General features: G+C 39.2%; 1 protein-coding gene across 9 annotated transcripts in view; it reads left to right on the top strand.

The window, feature by feature from the left end:
- Positions 1-17,249, top strand: part of MGA (MAX dimerization protein MGA) — a 65,652-nt gene that overhangs the window by 39,525 nt on the left and 8,878 nt on the right. For 6 of the 9 annotated variants that reach the window (XM_075754422.1, XM_075754424.1, XM_075754426.1 and 3 more), the window contains 7 exons: positions 46-681; positions 1,282-1,581; positions 2,999-4,683; positions 12,619-12,743; positions 14,127-14,178; positions 15,871-16,056; positions 16,758-16,869. In XM_075754422.1, coding sequence (XP_075610537.1) covers positions 46-681; positions 1,282-1,581; positions 2,999-4,683; positions 12,619-12,743; positions 14,127-14,178; positions 15,871-16,056; positions 16,758-16,869 — 3,096 coding nt within the window. The remainder of the gene's footprint in view (positions 1-45; positions 682-1,281; positions 1,582-2,998; positions 4,684-12,618; positions 12,744-14,126; positions 14,179-15,870; positions 16,057-16,757; positions 16,870-17,249) is intronic. The other 3 variants (XM_075754430.1, XM_075754425.1, XM_075754428.1) reach the window with 2 other exon arrangements.

Genomic DNA, 17,249 nt, shown 5'->3' with positions numbered 1-17,249 from the left:
AGAGGAAATCTATTAAAATTTTGACCTGCAAGTTTTTATTTGCAGCTGCCCGACCCTCACCTGGTGGTGTGTTCACACAGTTTGTGATGAACAAAGCCGGAGCTCTACAGCAGAAGATTCCTGGAGCGAGCACACGCCAGCCTCTGTCGGGGCCACAGAAGTTCAGTATCAAGCCTACGCCAGTAATGGTTGTTGCTCCCGTGGTTCCCTCAAGGCCATCTCCAGCTCAATGCACAGTCTCTCCTGCGGTCACTACAGCCACCACCACTTCTGCAGTTACTGTGGAAAGTACCAGTGTGACAGCATCTACTGTGACCACTCCTACCCAAACAAGAGCTACTGAACCTGCCTGCTCTCCCCCTGCAATTACAGTCACAGCTGCTCCTGCAACACCTGGAATCAACACCTGTACTACTCCCTCATCCACCACTCCTATTGCCACTGTGAACATAACAAAAGCAACAGGGATTGTTGCACCAGTAGCAACCACCTCATTCCCTAAAACTGTAGTAACACCACCAACTGTTACTTGTCCTCTTGTCACAACATCCACTTCTACAGTTGTACTAACAACAACTGCAACAGCCACATCTGTGGTGACCACACCAACTTCCTCTGCTGGCTCTGTTCCAGTTATACTATCAGGAGTTAATTCAAGTCCTTCATTGAATCCCAAAAGAGGTAAGGCTTGGGTGCTTTGGGCTATTACTGTGAACACTTCTTTTTTTAATTCTGCCTCCTTCATAGCTGGAATACAGTCTGCAACTGTAGAACCCAATTTAAATATAGATTCACTTGCCTCACCCGTCTTTCCAAAATAGGATAAGAAATGTAATCTCTGAAGTTGCTTGTTTTAGTCCAGTCTGAGCTGGTAGAGGAGGAAAAAAAAAAACTGCTATGAAATGAGCTGGAACTCTCACATCGTTTCTTGACCTATAGAAATGTATAGCACAATTATCGCTATGACTGCTAGAATTTCATGGTTGGCATGGAGTCCAAGAAGTAGGTATGGAATTACTCTCTTGCTGTTAACATGGAAGTCTTCTGAGTCATTGTGGAGAAATATCGATGGAACTGCATGAAAAAGACTGTTCTGGCCTGGTTTGTTCTGGATGTGTTGTGTGAATAAAAAGAGAAAAAAAATTCTTTCAAACAAATTTAAAGAGATCCAGTTGTTTACAAAATATTTGTGCTTGTTTTCATTAAGGATAGTGCCTGATTTGTAGACTGTTCTCGTAATCTTTTATGTAAGATTTTTATATAACTTTAAAAATGTTTCAGAAGATGCTACTCCACAAGCTATAAGCAAGACTCCCCAGAAGATGTCTCCTGGAACAGACAAACACGTAGGACCTCGATTGTTGCTGATTCCAGTGCATCAGACATCTCCCACTGTGCGACCGCTAAACAACACACAGCTTGCTCAGAGACAGAGGATGATCCTTCAGCCTCTCAGGAGCCCTGGTGGTGTAAACCTGTTCAGACATCCTAATGGGCAGATAATTCAGCTTGTCCCTCTGCATCAGTTTCGAGCTGCAGGTGCCCAGCCTAGTGTGCAGCCAGTGATGCTCCACAATCCAGGTACAAAGTCCACTATTGCTTTCTTGAGTGACCAGTGTGTTACCCAGAAATTAGCATAATAAATGTCTCTGTGATGCTCCTTTCCCCTGCTGGAACTAATTGAACAGAGTCTAATTTGGTTCTGCATGAATAGTTGAAGAACATACTCTAATTATTCAGATGTGCTGCAACTTAAATACCATGTATCTGAAATACAGAAAGTGCAGTTAACAGCTAAGTCACCAAAATTTGGGAGTTCTATGCAGCAAGTAAAAGGGCCTCTGTGTGTGGCAATGGAGCCATGTCCATTGTACTCTCAGAACTTTAAAAGAAATTCTGTTGATCTGGTGATTCAAAAATAATTCTTGTTGGAATTAAAAAGAATGAGCTGTTATCTGTGTCTCATTGAGTGTGCTGCTCTGTTTTTGTGTGGTTTGCAGGTTTGTTAGTGCTTTTATGGCAAATATTCAGATCACCGCAGTACAAAACTGCTGGTTTTTTTCCTCCTTAGAGTGTGAGAAGAAAAATTAGTTTCATTTTTCAGCTGTTTCTCTAGTGCATAGTTGAAGACAGGGTTGGAAATTGCAGGTATCTGACAGAAAATAGGTAGGATGGTTGTTGAGCATACTGATGTACATGTTTGTAAATAAAACATGTTTCTAAGCAAAATACGCGTGTTTACTTTTCAATAGAATTTTTCTTCTGTTCTCCCTTTATAAAGAAGCATCTCGAGGAGAGGGAGGCAGAGTGGTATTGAAAAGAGAGAGTCGGAAGCAAGCACAGTAGATGACAAAATTGTGGGGAGAAGAGAAAATAATCCTGTGCCTTAGTTGAGGTTTGAGCATGAGGTGTAGTACAATCAGTCAGAAAGTTCATTGAATTCCTTTCTGGTTTGGGGCTTTGCTGTACAAGAGAAACTAGTTGCCAGCGGTGGTATTTTTCCTCCTTGTTTCACAGACTTCTGAAATGTTGCAGTTTATTAAGATGAAAAAGATTGTGATATAATCGTGTAATCTTGTCATAGTTTTTCTCTGTGGAAGTCTTTTTCTGAGGGAAGGAAAGGATTTGTAAATTAAATAGTCTTTTTTACAAAAATCCTCGTTTTCCTGTTTTCCAATTAAGGGGAAAGTAAAATGCAGAGGACTTTAAATGTACTGTCTTTTTTGATTAAAAAGCATAATGCTAGAACTTAGCATTAAATCTATTAGTTTTAGAGTAGCCACCTCATGTGTTTTATTGGGATGTTCCATATAAAATTTCAACAGTTTGTATGTCTTTATGTAGTAATTTATGTAGCTCTTTCACTGAGAACTTTTGGTTAAATACCTGATTATATTGCCATCCTTGAGAATGCTGGCTACTTCTAGTACAGCATCAAATGCTAAAAGAAAAAAATTGCTTTGAGGAAGTATTAGTTAATGTTTTGTTTTCCTCACAGGATCTGTTGTAGGAATCCGGTTGCCTGCACCTTCAAAGCCTCCTGAGTCACCTGTGTCTCCCACTTCTGTGTGTTCCACTTCTCCTGCCACCAATTCAGGTGTACAAACTGCAGTACCCAAGTTATCCCCTACATCTAACCTAGCCACTCAAGCATCTTCTCTTCTTCCTTCAGTAACAAGTTTTGTGTCACAGGCAGGCACACTGACTCTGAGGATCTCTCCTCCTGCTGCTAGCAGTGTGACAAATCAAACAGCTTCCGAGTCTAAAATAACCTGCAGTTCAGGTGGTCTTCCAGCTACCACTGCTAATCTCATACCTTTACAATCTGGTAGTTTTGCTTTACTTCAGCTCCCAGGACAGAAGACTGTGCCAAACTCCATTCTTCACCATTTTGCATCTCTTCAGATGAAGAAGGATTACAGGAAAATATGCAAGAAAGAGGACTCAGGTGCTGCTCAGCAGAAGGAGAATGGAAGTGCTTCGCGCTCAGATGACATTGAAGTTATAGAGTCCGAGGTCACAGTGTCAGATGGGAAACAAGAAGAAAATGAGTTATCACTTAACCAGTCAAATGATGTTGAAGAGTCAGCATCTGGCACAGTCGCACCTGATAGAAATTCTGCTACGTTAGAGATGGTGGAGAAGGACTCGAAGGTGCTAGAGAGTTCCTGTGATGATAGCTGCTCTTCTCAGCATGATGTTTCTGCAGATGTCATATCATCTGACCATTCATACATCAGTGAGAAGCCAAATGATGAGGAAGAAAAAGGAGCCTCTGAGGCGAAAGAGGATTCTGTCAGTTCTGAAGCTGTAGCGGAGGCTGTTTCAACCAACTCTGAAACTGTTTGTAGGTCGTCAGATCAGTCTGCAATTGCTCCTCTGGGTAATACATGTCTTGAGAATCAGGAGATTGCACAGTTGAAGAACCATGGGAAGGAACAAATACGTGCTGAAAAGAAAGAGAAACCAGTAAAAGAGCAGGAAGGAGATGCACGGACGCAGATGGAAGAGGACAACAAGGCAAGTTCTGGGCGGTCACAGAGTCAACAAGAGCAAGATAGACAGCTGGAGAATAAGAAGGAACAGAGAGGGACTGAACTGTCTCAGAACAAACAAGAATGCCAAGGTGATGCTGTGCAGCCAGATACAGAAAGGAAGGGCTCTACAGAAGCAGAAGGCAAAAGAGAGAAAAAAGAAAACAAGTCTGAGATCAGTTCTGTAAAAGAGCAGGGTAATACTTCAGGAGAAGAGCATACAGTCAATACTAAGGAAGGCAAAGGAAACACAGCTAGGCAGGAAGGCAGCAACAACAAAGAACAAGATGCTTTTGATTGTCAGGAAGAAATGAAAAGAGGTCATGATATTGTAACGCACGTCAACAGTTCTTGGAGCAAAATATCTAGTATTGTACCGACTTTAGAAAATAAAAGCGAGGCCAATAACAAAGCTGCGTCATCTGAGAAAAGTGATTTCCTGACACCAGAACAGAAGTCACAGGAAGCTGGGCATCACAAAAAGGGTTACATGCCCACTATTGATATAACTTCTGATGATATGGAAGAGGAAGAAGAGGAAGACGATGAGGAGGATGAAGAGGATGAAAAAACTGATGATTCCGCCGATGAGATGCTAGATGGTGCTTCTGATTTCCCAAGTGAAGAGGAAGTAGATGTGGAAAAAGTGGTAAGCATTTAACTATTTATGAAGGGTTTGTGGTTTTTTTTTTTTTTTTTAGTTGACCAACTAATGTGTCACAACCCCTGGATTTGAAAAACACAATATAATGTTTGTGTTCTGGACTTCAGTTTCTTTAGAAAGTCTAGATTGGGATTCCAACTGGAAATGCCTTTTATTTCTTCTTAGTTGCATGCTTTTTGTAATAGATAGCATTGTAGCGGCCTTTTAGAAATTGTCCATTTTTCAAATAATGCGAGTTATATTGATCAAGCTATAATAGAACCACTGCATGTTGTCCTCCTCCAGTATTTACTCAAGCATCTTGGATCCTTGTAATGTGACTTACGATCCTAAAATGTAGTAGCCAGTCCAGTATTTCTGTTATTTTAAGCTGTTTCTTTCTACTTAATTTTTGTAGCCCTCAGTTAACATTATTTCTGGAAGGAATATTTGAGTCTCTCCTTACATTCCTCTTGAAATTTAGTAATACATTTAAGTAGTACGTGAAAGCTGTCATTCCATATTTGATAGAAAACAAATTGCTCTGGAAGTCACAGAATAAGGGTAAAACACAGTGGTTAGTATAGTTAAGATATGTTTAGATTTTAGTGCTCATTTCCATCAAGTTTCACCCAAAAATTAAATAAGCCCATGTGTAACTCCTTGATGTACTTTTTGTGTATCAGTATGTGACTTAAGAAACAGGGCAGTTAACTTAAAATTTATGAAGTTGTAGTTTTGTGAGTTAGTCAAATGGACGTAAGAAATAAGGTAGCTGTTTTGGGATGAGATAAAAGTGGAAAGAGAAAAGTTAACTGGAGAAGAATTGAAGAACAAACAAATTAACAATATATGAGAGATTCCGTTAGTGTCTTCAGGGATTTGAAAGTATATAGGTTTTTTAGCCCTTTTGTGTTAATGTAGTCCTCTAGCAGTTGAAAACCAAATTAGACTTCTTTTTCTTCTAACCCTATCCAGACTTAACTCAATTAAGTCAGTGACTCTGGCTTTTAGAGAATCTATTTAACTTCCAGAAAAATCGACTGTAATTGGTTCATATTCCAGTTTGCTATTCTCAGGCAAGATGATAGGATTCAGCTGCATGAAGGTGAGGAAACTGAAAGTAGATGTAATTTTTGGAAGTTCTTTCAAGCTGAAAGCTGAGCTGTTGCTGTCTTGTCTTGAGTCGGACAATGACAGTTTGATAACTCCTGTGTATCCTTCAAGAACTTCAGCAGAGTTATCATTAAGTTTTGAGAACCATGGTTAATTTGTGCCTGATGCACGATTAAACTTTACAGACAAGGTAGTCTTAGGAATCTGTTGGTAAGCCAAGGGGTAATATAATGTCTAGGTCACAGAGTGGCCTGTTATCAGGGTTGATGTTTTAAAGATGTATTTTCTTTTGTCCTGCAAAAGAATGGTAAAACAAAAAAATAATTATCAGAGATTATGAGAAATGTTTGTTTTGGAAGAAACTTACTATGCAGGTTTTGACTAATATGGTTTGGTAAGCCATAAAAGGGTATATCTTCTCCATAAACTCACACAAACATGAATAAGCTAGCTTTGGTTCTAGAGCAGTAAGGCTGAGGAATGAGATCTCAGAGGACTGTAAAAACCTGTCTGGAATTTGGATGAGTTCTTGGTCTGCTGCCTGCAAGTTAAGTTAGCATGTCAATGCCTAACGGAGAATTCAGCTTTAAATCTAAATATGTAAGTCTTTGTTAGTTTTCACTGGGATGTACTCTTTTCTCAGCATAGTGCTTCCCAGACAGGCTGCACTGATATTGTTTGTCAGACTGGACGAAGTCAGATCATATAAATAGACTACTAGAGGAAGTTTATCTGTTTCATTTAGTTAGTGAATACATAGAAGCGAGGTGTATGCGCATGTCCACTGATACTTTTGTTTAGTGGAAATGCTAATGACAACTCTTTCACTACTAGTTTGGAATATGGACTGGTTTTAATTACTCAGGAAGCAGCCATTAAAACCCCCAGAAAACTCCAGTGAGAGTCAGGATGATTGCTAATTACCTGCAGTAGCTATTACTGTTTCTTTTTTAGTGCATTCCCCACACTGGTTCTCATTGCAGCAATGACTACGTTCTTCTTAATTTTATACATTGATGCTCTTTCAGATGATCTTCTTTCCTTGTGCTAACTTTGTGTACTTGACTTAAGGGGCTCTTGTAGACTACTCTTCTACTCAACAAAAAGAGAGAAGCTTCCCAAGATGGTATCTTTGCCCTTTTGCATTTCCTACCATGAATTGCATCAAGAGAACCTTAGAGTTGATTGTCTTGGGTTTGGTGATATGAATAAAACCTTCTGAGAATATCTATATAAGCAAACTAATCATTATCAGAACCTGTTGTCTGAACAAATTCAAGTGCGATGGTCTGGAGCATGATGTTAAACGCTTGGTCTCCCAGGCATGATGACTGCACACAAAATTCCTGTTGAGAATGACTGCTTGGCCTGGGCTAAGTCACAGACCGTGTCTGTGAATTGTTCACATGAGTGCTTGTTAGCTTAAGCCAAAACCATGGGTTGTTCTAGTATTTTAATGCTACAGATAGAGTTCTGTGGTCCCATTTAACTTAGTAGTCCAAACATAGTTTCCATCTCTGGCAAGTTATTTATTTTAAATGTTGTTAAAACATATTTTTCAATATTTTTTTCTGTGACCTGAACATTAAAATGGTAAGGAGCTATTATGAATTATTACAACATCGTAAGTTTAATAAAAAGTGCAAGTGACATATTTTGTGGATGATGTAAGTTCTAACAATCTCTTGCATGTTCTGAGCATTTGGTACAGGCCATGTGTGAAATCTGCAGACATTGTAGCATAGAAGGCAGATCCAGAAATGAGGCATTTGCTTGGGTAATATCTAATGACATCCGTTGCCATCTACCCTCCTCCTTTCTCAGCACTGTCACTGAAGACCCTCTGCTGTCAGGCAGTTTGCTCTTCAGGAACCAGCAATAGGGGTGTAGGCTGCCAGGAATGGACAGATAGTAGAAGTAAGAGGAGAGTGCTTCGAGACAGGTGTTGAAATGTCGAGAGGGAAAAGCGCTGACATTTCTGTAGCAACTTCGGAATGTGTTGTAGTGCAGGATTGTTCCTCTTGTGTTTCCATTCCTTAAGGTATTTTACTCTTACAAGCCCAAAGGCATTTAGAAGTTTTGTAACTACAGGACCTGTGGAAAGACTGATGTTGGAAAGGTAGGGCTTCCACAAATATTTTAAAAGTTTTGCGCCAACAGGAAGTCACACTAAGCTATTAATAGGGTTCAGCCTATGACGGGTTGGCAGTACTTGCATCAGAAAAGCAATTCTTATGGCAGAGCTTCAGTGGACACGATTGTGCTGTTTTACCTGTTTGGAAGTCAGAGGTAGAGAGGAAAGATTTACTGTCCTGAAGCATTTTTCCCTTTGTTAGATGAAAGGATGAAAAAAGTAATGGCTTTTGTTCACATATGTCCACATTCAGGATTTGTAAACTTAGAGATGTGAAGTTCTTGGTGGGCAGTGCAGAGTTTTTACTTCCATTTTTTCCCTCATCTTTCATGAAAAAGATGCCACGTCTCAGATATTAAATACCATTTTTCTAGTATGCTAGCATGTAGAATGTTCTACCATGTGAACACCTCTAGCTGGATAGTTGTTACCAATCCTTAGGTTAGCCCACTGTAACTTGCTAGCACTCAAAAGCTTTACCGTGATAGTGTTTCTACAGAAAGCTAATTTCCTGGGTTTCCCCCCGACACATACTCTCTGGATTGTAGCATCTTTTGAACTACCCTGCATGTCCCCCTTCCCTGCAGTGTAGTGATGTCCAAATGTAGTTTAGACTGTACTTTTAGACTGAAGAAAAACAGTGTGCATCTTTTGCATGTAGAATCACAGCAGTGATACCATATAAAACAGAAGAATGAGAGAAAATATCAGGCTTCCAGCATCAAGGAGCCTTTCTGGATGAACCAGGAGAGCAGGCAACAATGAGAAGTGCTTTATGTATAATGACATACAACTATGTTGTCATAAAGATGCGACCTATTAAAATTACATAACCCTATACCTGTTGCGCATGTAATATTTTCAACATAATGGCATTTATCTATTCAGTAGTTCTGTAATTTAAATAGTATCTTTGTTTAAATAATTTTTGTTCAGCCAGGTTTTCTTCTGGCTTTACGATGCTTTTCCTTCTCTAATCAGGCCCTGGGGAGGATTAAAAAAAGGCTGTGGAAGCAGCTATGCTACATTTACATCACCTGTTGTAGCTCAACAAAAGGTCTGCGTCTGGGGAGATGGTGTAATTTTGATATCTTCCAACTTCTTTTCTTTTGCTTTCCCTTCCCTCTACTCTTACCAGTTAGTGGACTTGAATTTCAGATTCAAGCTTATGTTCTCCTCAGCTGAAGAAGAATTCTTGGAATTTCAGCACTCTGGGTCCTCTAGTACATCCTCTAGTTCACTCTGAACTCTGGCATAGCAGTTAAGGACTTCTAGAGGATTTAGAAATCTTCAGTTGTGTTTTTGATTTTCCTGCCTTTCTGTGACCTTGTGCAAATGGGTCAGTCTCTGCTTCTCAATGGGGAAGCTACAGAATTGACTTGAAGGCAACTCGGATGTATCTGATGTCTTAAGAACAAAATGACTTGATAAAAAAATGCATCCAAAAGGTTGCTTCTGTTCATTAAAACTGGATCTTGACAAAGTCTGTAACAAGTAAAGCAAGCGTGAGGAGGAGTTGTTGAACAATTGCTGGCTGTTGGCATAAATAATATTCTTCAAGTGAGATTTTATATAGTAGAACTTAAGATTTCTTAAGTTTCTGTAAGCATATAGCACCACTCAATGGGAAGCAAAGCTGTGTACTGTTCACAGGCAGTGTTTGAAAGTTGCTGAAATACCTGTGCTGAAATGCAACGTAGTCTTAACTTGGTCACAGTTTCCGTAGCCCCTGCCTGTGTGGTCTGGATCTAGACTGCAAGCAGTGTTTGATTCCACCTCACCAAGGTCTCGGGGACCTGGTATGTCCTCATTTTCATTCTCCTGCTGTCTTGGGGACCAGTGGTGACATGTAGCTCCTGACCAGCCTGTCAGGTTCAAAGTGATGTACTGCTTCCTTGGTAATGACAGTTAATTTTCTCTGTGCTGTACCTGGTCCCAACGCTAATGAGTCTTGCTTTGTGGGAGAATATTTACAAGATGGAACAAATAAGGATTTTATGGGCTTTCATGCAGAGACAGAAACAGTACTTCCTTAAGTTCCTGCCAGTGCCAGTACCATACTTTCAAAGTCAGATGAGAATTTGTTTTACCTGCATGCTGTTCTTTATACTCAAAACAAGAACTGTCATGGCATAATACAGATTCATAGCTGCTCCAAAAGAAAGCTGCAAGAAACCCCAGAAGTTAGTTAGTAGAATAACTTATTTATCTCCTTTCCAAATACAGAATTCACCAGAGATCAGAGCTGCTTCCCTGGGCAGAGAAGAATAGTGTCTTTAAAGTCAATGCATATTAAAAACATCTTTGAAATAAAGAGTGAGATTGTTCTCTAAGGCTAGTAATTTCTCATCTAAGGTCACTCTCCTTGCTTTTCTCTTTGTTTTTCAAAAGACATTTTACAAGCATAGAGATAGTAGATAACGTGGGAGTGTACATGGCAACTTGCAGAAGTAAGGATACTTTTCTGTTCAGATCTAGCAGCTATAGCTGATAACCTGACCTTCGCTTTTCTCTGTTTCAGACTAATATCTTGATACTTCATAGTACAGGAGGAGGAATCAGCTTCCTTGCAAGTCGGTAGTTTATAAGTTTATACCTCTTTCTACACAGAATCTATACTACCCACACTTCGTAGGACCCCTCATGACATGAATGGAAGGTGATGGAAGACTTGGGAATATTTGAGAGTGGTTTTGTGGGGGGAAGATGCTATGTGATTTCATTCTTCTTAAGACCGGAAGATTCCTCAGGCTATATTGCGTGCGTGTGTGTTTGTAGACACTAAAATACATGTACTATATATATACTTTTTATCTGTATATGCCCTTCTTCATATATGTATACACATGCATATATGCACTGTATCCTTTACTAAAGGCTACATTGTTACAAAGTTTACATTGCTGTAGTTTACAAAGGTTATATCCCCAGTGTAGCCTTTAGTAAAGGAGGGCAAACTTGCTGAATTTTTCATACTGATTCTGTTTTCAGTTTTCTGTAGCCTCAAACACACAGCCATGGGAGATGATGTATTACACAAGGTTTAAAAAATAGTGATAATTTTATGTGGCAGTATGATGCACAATGGTGGTCGCTCTGTGGTATCAGTAACTAAGGTGGCAATTTTTATGTGGTTCTTTGAATTTTAGATAGCCCTGCTGCGAGTTGTGGGTTTTGGGGTTGTGGTGGTGGTCTTTTTTTGATTTAGAAAAGGTTGTGTTTAGTCAGTATGAAGAAGCCAAATACTACATCAAACATTAGGTTATTAGAGATCCTGCTTCTCTGTCAGAAGGAAATTATCAGCTAAGATTTACTGTCTGGTTATAAATTGAGTCCCTTTAAACTATCGTAGTTGAAAATTTCGCAGGTGTAAATTTCATGACTGATGGTTGGAAATGTGTATTCCTAACCACTTGTTAGTTATGCTTGTGTAGTAATTTAGGCTGCTGCTGTTTGTTTTCATTATAGTGCTGTATATAGCCTAATCTGTGGTCAGATGAGTAAGTGCAACACTTTCTCCTTTCTAATCAGAGTTTCTTAAAACAGCAGTGTGAGTTGCAGACAATTTTAAATAATCAGTACCATGAAAAGCATTTATTAGAGGCCACTTACTGATCCAGTATCGCACATTGCTTTATTTTCCTGTTCTGCACTTAGCGTGTTTTGTGATTAACTGTTTGCATCAATTTCAGGTAAGTATTCAGTTCAGAGAAGGAGATTGCAGCTCCTCAAAAAGAAAGAAAAGGACAAAGAGAAGGAAGGAAGGACAGAAGAGAAGAACAGGAGGAGGACAAGATTGGGTTAGTTCAGGGAACTGGGTGAAATAGAGTACAGAATGGAAGTATAATTACTTTTTCTTACTTAAGGAGGAGAAAGAGTTCTGCATTCTGTAAGCAGACCAAAGATTATATTATAAAATCGTCAATAAAAACAGTAGTACAAAAAATTGCTTGAATAAGGCTTGTTTTGTTGGGGGAGGGAGGGGAATCACCTGATATTACAAATGGCCAGAAGATTGATATTTAACTCTTGTAGTTGCTACAGCACTACAGTTGTTCTCTCTTATCTTCACAGATGGTAGCAAGGTTTCTTGGTCAGGCAAACATGGAGAAAAAGTACTCTTCAGAATTTAATAAATAGTTAAAATAATTATTGGGCAGCGTTTTGGAAAGAGCCAAAACCATACTCTTCATCATGCAAGCAGTTTGCTATATGACCCAAAGAAGCCTGGTTGTACAATGTTCTGACTGTTGCTATCTTAGGTATGAGACACCATTACCAAGGTGATAACTATCTCAATTTGTGTCAAAAAAAAATGTTAGTTAGCAAGAGTCTACAGTAGTGGGTTGTAAAGGCAGTTTAATCTTATTTGAAAATGGAGGCAGGAAAGCTCTGCCCTGTGAAAGCTTTTAATCTCACCCATAGTAAAAGCATAAATGACAGAGATGGGTTTTGCCCTTACCAAAATTCATTTTGCAGAGTTGCTAGTGGGAGGAATTCCTCGAGGTGACAGTTAAAATAACCACCTGCACAGCACTGTTTATTGTCCAGTGTAGCTGGAGATGTTGATTCTTTAATGATTCTTAATGTTCTAATGTAATCTCTTTTGAGACTGAAGTGAAACTGTTTTGGCCTGAGCTCTATTGCTAAGTAGATACTCATTTTAAAAAACAAAACAAAAACTGTTCCAGGATGCGTGTGAATACAGTGAGGATGACGAGCAGGTGGACATTGAGACCGTGGAGGAGCTTTCAGAGAAGATTAACATTGCCCGTCTGAAGGCCACAGCTGCTAATATCCGACCTTCCAAGCAGAAGTAAGCATCCTTGGAGAGCACTACAGTGTTATATTTTATTGATGAGCTGGCGTTGAACGAACTCATTAAACAGCAGGTTTAATGTGATGGTAAGGTAAAGCAAGGCTCGTGTCAGGTCTTCCTGAGCACTGGTGCTTCCCAGTGTCTGTGAGGAGGGGGCTGTCAGAACTAAGAGTAGATTTGAGGTGTCTTAGCCTTTTTTGTTTTTTTCCCCTCCCTTCTAATGAATTTGTTCATGAGATTGTGTGTCTTGTAATGCAAAATTATTATGAGTGAATTGCCTCCCTTCCTGCAAACTGAATATGAGCAGGGTCATCTTTGTTTTAAATGTGATTTTGCAAGCTTTGTTTATTCTTGCTGGTGGACTTGTTATTTTTAGGCAGGAGCAGTCATTGGCTTAATCCCTAATCCTGTAAATGAAAGCTTTGTCTTTGGGCCCATTGCCCAAGTGAAGAAAGTATTTTCTTATTTACAGATAGTCTGCCATCTGGTTGGATAGCTTGGCTGCTTTTTTTTGTGTTCTGTGGTTTTTTTGTTTGTTTTTTGTTATCGTTGCTGCCCTTACATTTATAACAACAAAATGCAAAGTGAAAACGTGGTTTACTTGAGATATGTAAAGATGGTCATGGCTCTTTCTCAGTTGCACCAAACAAAAGAATGGGGAATGTTGCATCCTTAGTTCTTTTTGTTTGAAGAATTTTTTTTTGTAGAAACTTTGATATTATATACCTCCCAGATAGTTTCTGGGGTTTTTTCCTTCAAAGATAGAGCTTAACTTTTATCCTTAGATGATGATTTTGCTATAAAATTGTGAAGATCTTTCAGTGAGAGAGAAAAACAGATGTCATATTTTGTAAAAAATAATTATTTCAAATGTGTATTGTTCTTTTGTTTTCTTGAAGCTCCCAAGATATGAGAAAGCTGTTGTTACATATTAGGATAGTAATAAATGTAGGATTTGGGTTGGCTGTTCTCGGTGGGGGAGGGATTGCTCTGCCATCTGTATTGAATCTGTGGTTTGTTGGTTTGGGGGTGTTTTTTTCTTTTTTTTTTTTCAAAAAAGAACCAAAGCATAATTAATAAAAAATACTTTCTGCAGCTAGCAGTCACAGGCCGAATTTATAGTGAAATAGTTTGTGTATTGCGCTATGGGATAATTTTACAGCTTTCAGAACAGCTGAGTTTTTTCCAGGATGATGGCATTGTAGGTAGAGTTCACTTCCTTGAGAAAGCTCAACAGTATCCTGCTTTCATGTAGTTTAACAAGGAAGAGTTAATTTCAGGGGATAAAAATGAGCCATTCTAGCCTGTTGGAATGTAGTTAATGAGGATAGAGTGCATGAGATGAGTAGTGTTGGGAAAAACTTTTTACCTTTCTTCCAGATACCATGCTCGTAATTCTTCGGATGAAAAATTATCAGAAAAACCTACGAAGGTATATGTTTGCTCTCCTCTTTCCTTTTGGTATCACACCTCCATTTTAAAGATAAACTTTCATCTCAAGGGCAACTCTTAATGCGATTTATCTACCTTCCATATATTTATGATTAAATGCAAGAAACCAAATGTGTATATGGGGGGGAAGGGGCTCAGTCCAAATCTCATTAAAGAAAAAGGACTGCTGCAGGCACCAGTGGGTTTCAGATTCAGCTTTATGTACAGGAGGAATATCTGCCTTTTATTAGTACGTTCGCTTAGGTTTTGTGTTCTTGGCATAAATAATTTTTACAGCACACACAAAATAATGGACAACTGAGAAATGTTTTCATGTGTTGGAGAAGACCGTATGTTAGGATTATATAGGCACAGCACTGGGCAAAGACTTTCTGAAAACAATAGTTTAATATGTATTTAGGCAAGTTAAAGATAACGCAGAATCCTTTCAAACCAAAACTCACTGCAATCTTTCTGAAGCTTATGCTATATTTTAGGGTGGCTTTGAAGCCAGTTTCACTAACTGTCCATGATAACTATCTGTGATGTACTTGATGTCAGATCTAGAGCTACCTGCTGGGGCGGGGTGGGACGTGAGCCTGGTATATGTCTTACACATGAGAGCAGACTGGTACGTATGCTTTTCCTGAGAGGGAAGTGGGTTCCAGGATGTTCGGCCTGCCTCGTCTTCTCAATACATTCTTCTCTCTGCCCTTGGAAGTTACGGTGTGAGGCCCTTCCCTGAAAGGAACCTAATGCCCAACACTGGAGCAGATGTAGTTGCAGCCTTACTGTGCTCAGTCTGCCTGCAAGGGCAAAGTGGATGTCAAGAGCCAGGTTTCAGGAAACAGTCTTCAGATTCCTCCTAAGGCCAGCACGCTCAGAATAGTATCACTAGACCTGAGGAGTCTTTCCACTGATTCACTGGGATTTGGAGCAGACCTAAAATGATGTAAAAAATACGTTAATACTACTTTTTAAGCATTACTTCATCATGAAATAAATAGTGTAATTGTACAAAACCTGTTAAGAGTAATGATGAAATAACAAACCTTCAAATCTGTAGAGATTGGTAATTATGTTTATTGCCTGTCAACCTTTTTGGAAATTTAAGCAAATTCAAGTCAGAGCCTGTCTTCAACACTTTTTGTTTATTGGTAGATGTCTGGGGTGATAAGTTTCAATGCTGTCTTTTGCATTCTTACCTACAATGTCTCTTGGCCCCAACCTGTATGTACCCATGAAACAAAATAGAAATCAAGCTAGTTTAACTCCAGGGAAAAATTCAAGCGTTCCATATTTGATGTGGTTGTTTCATTCATTAGTAGACTTTTTTGACAAACAAAAGAAAAATTTGGCTCAAACATGCGTGATTTTGCTGTAATCCTGTGGTTTACCTAAGTAGCCTTGTATTGCAAAAAATAAAAGCTTATGAATAGAAGGGACTGCTCATGATCTTTTCCTTTAGTAGGGTTGATGTGATTGTTTTGGTCATTTCTTGTTGAGCAGCATTTCGTGCTTATTGCCTGTGCTTCTGACACTGAACTTTGATGAGGACATAATAGCAGAATAGCGTGACATGAAATCTTCAGGTGTCTGTAGAAACCTTGTAAATCAGGCATGCCTTTGAACATTGTTTGCCATTACATTTCCTCTTTTTTATTTAAACTGGTCAATACGGTTACTTCTCCAGCGGAAACATCGATTCTGGAACAGAAAGCTGAAGACTGAGGCAGAAGCCTTTGCTCATTACCGCCAGACACACACAGCAAATGAACGCCGGCGACGCAATGAAATGAGAGATCTCTTTGAAAAGTTGAAGAGAGCTCTGGGGTTACACAACCTTCCCAAAGTCTCCAAATGCTACATTCTCAAGCAAGTAAGTATTTCAAAGCTTAAGTGAGGAGGAGAAGCATTTGATCTGGACAGAGTGTTAAGCTCGTATGAACTCTGAGTGAGTCCCAGTGATAGTGTGAATAGAGAACTTCTGTCACCTTTACAGGACTCTCTAGAATAAAACAATATCTGAAAGAATCTGTATTCCTGACAGCTTAATCTTGATGATACAGATGCATGTTTTCAGATAATCTTCTCCTTGTTGTATTCTTTGTGAATTTAACCATGAAGATTATGTCTTAATCCTTAGCAGTTTACTATGTACAGCAGGCAATTTTGAAATACATTGAAGACTTACTTTTTTTAATGCAGGAGAAGATAGCATTGCATTAAGCACTATACTGACATTAAAAACTTAATTGTAACAATGTAAATGACAGGAAACAAAACATAAGTTGTAGATACATAATTATGCTTATGAGCTATACCTTGAAATTGTGGGATAAAAGTTGGGGTTTTTTTCTTTAAAATAACTTTGGAGGAAGGACGAACAAGATGTTTATCACTTTTCAGCTTGCATTTAGAGAACAGGTGGCGTTACATGGTGCTTCACATGCTTCCTCTGAGTCTTAGTTTCTCAAGATGATGAAAATGTCTAAATAAATTTTGTGAAGGTTTCTGGGAAGGAAAATTATTATTTTGCGCATTGTTGGTTTATAAATCAGTTCCTTGATGCTTTTCTAGGCCTATGAAGAAATCCAAGGATTGACTGATCAGGCAGATAAACTTATTGGACAGAAGAACTTACTGACGCGCAAACAAGATGGTTTGATTCGAAAAGTATCCACGCTTTCAGGTGAGACTGGTTTTGGGTACAGACTAGCTGGAATAATGAAAGAAAAGGCTTTTAAGAGTGGGAGTGAGTGGAGTAATCCTCTGTGGATCCAGGTGAGTCATTAGTTCACATAAAATTTAGACTCTTGACGCCAAACGAAGACCTGCTCAGCTCTGACTCAGTGATACACTCATTGTGCTGATAAGAACTGCTTTTGTTTTCCTTTATACCTAAGGAAAGTGTAGAATGAGCTCTGTGCCACAAGCCATGGGCTTGGGTTCTTGTGCATTGGGTAGGCTTTAGTGGGGGGGAGTTACTTCGTTCTGTCACGAGTCGCCTCCTGAAACGGCTTTTCTGCTCAGTGCTTCACAAGTGTACCCAGCTGTCTTTGATCACTGCCA

The sequence above is a fragment of the Balearica regulorum genome, chromosome 5 (genome assembly GCF_011004875.1).
Source record: "Balearica regulorum gibbericeps isolate bBalReg1 chromosome 5, bBalReg1.pri, whole genome shotgun sequence".
NCBI lineage: Eukaryota > Metazoa > Chordata > Aves > Gruiformes > Gruidae > Balearica > Balearica regulorum.
The sequence above is the reverse complement of the archived record's forward strand: the minus strand, read 5'-3'. Positions and strand labels throughout refer to the sequence as shown.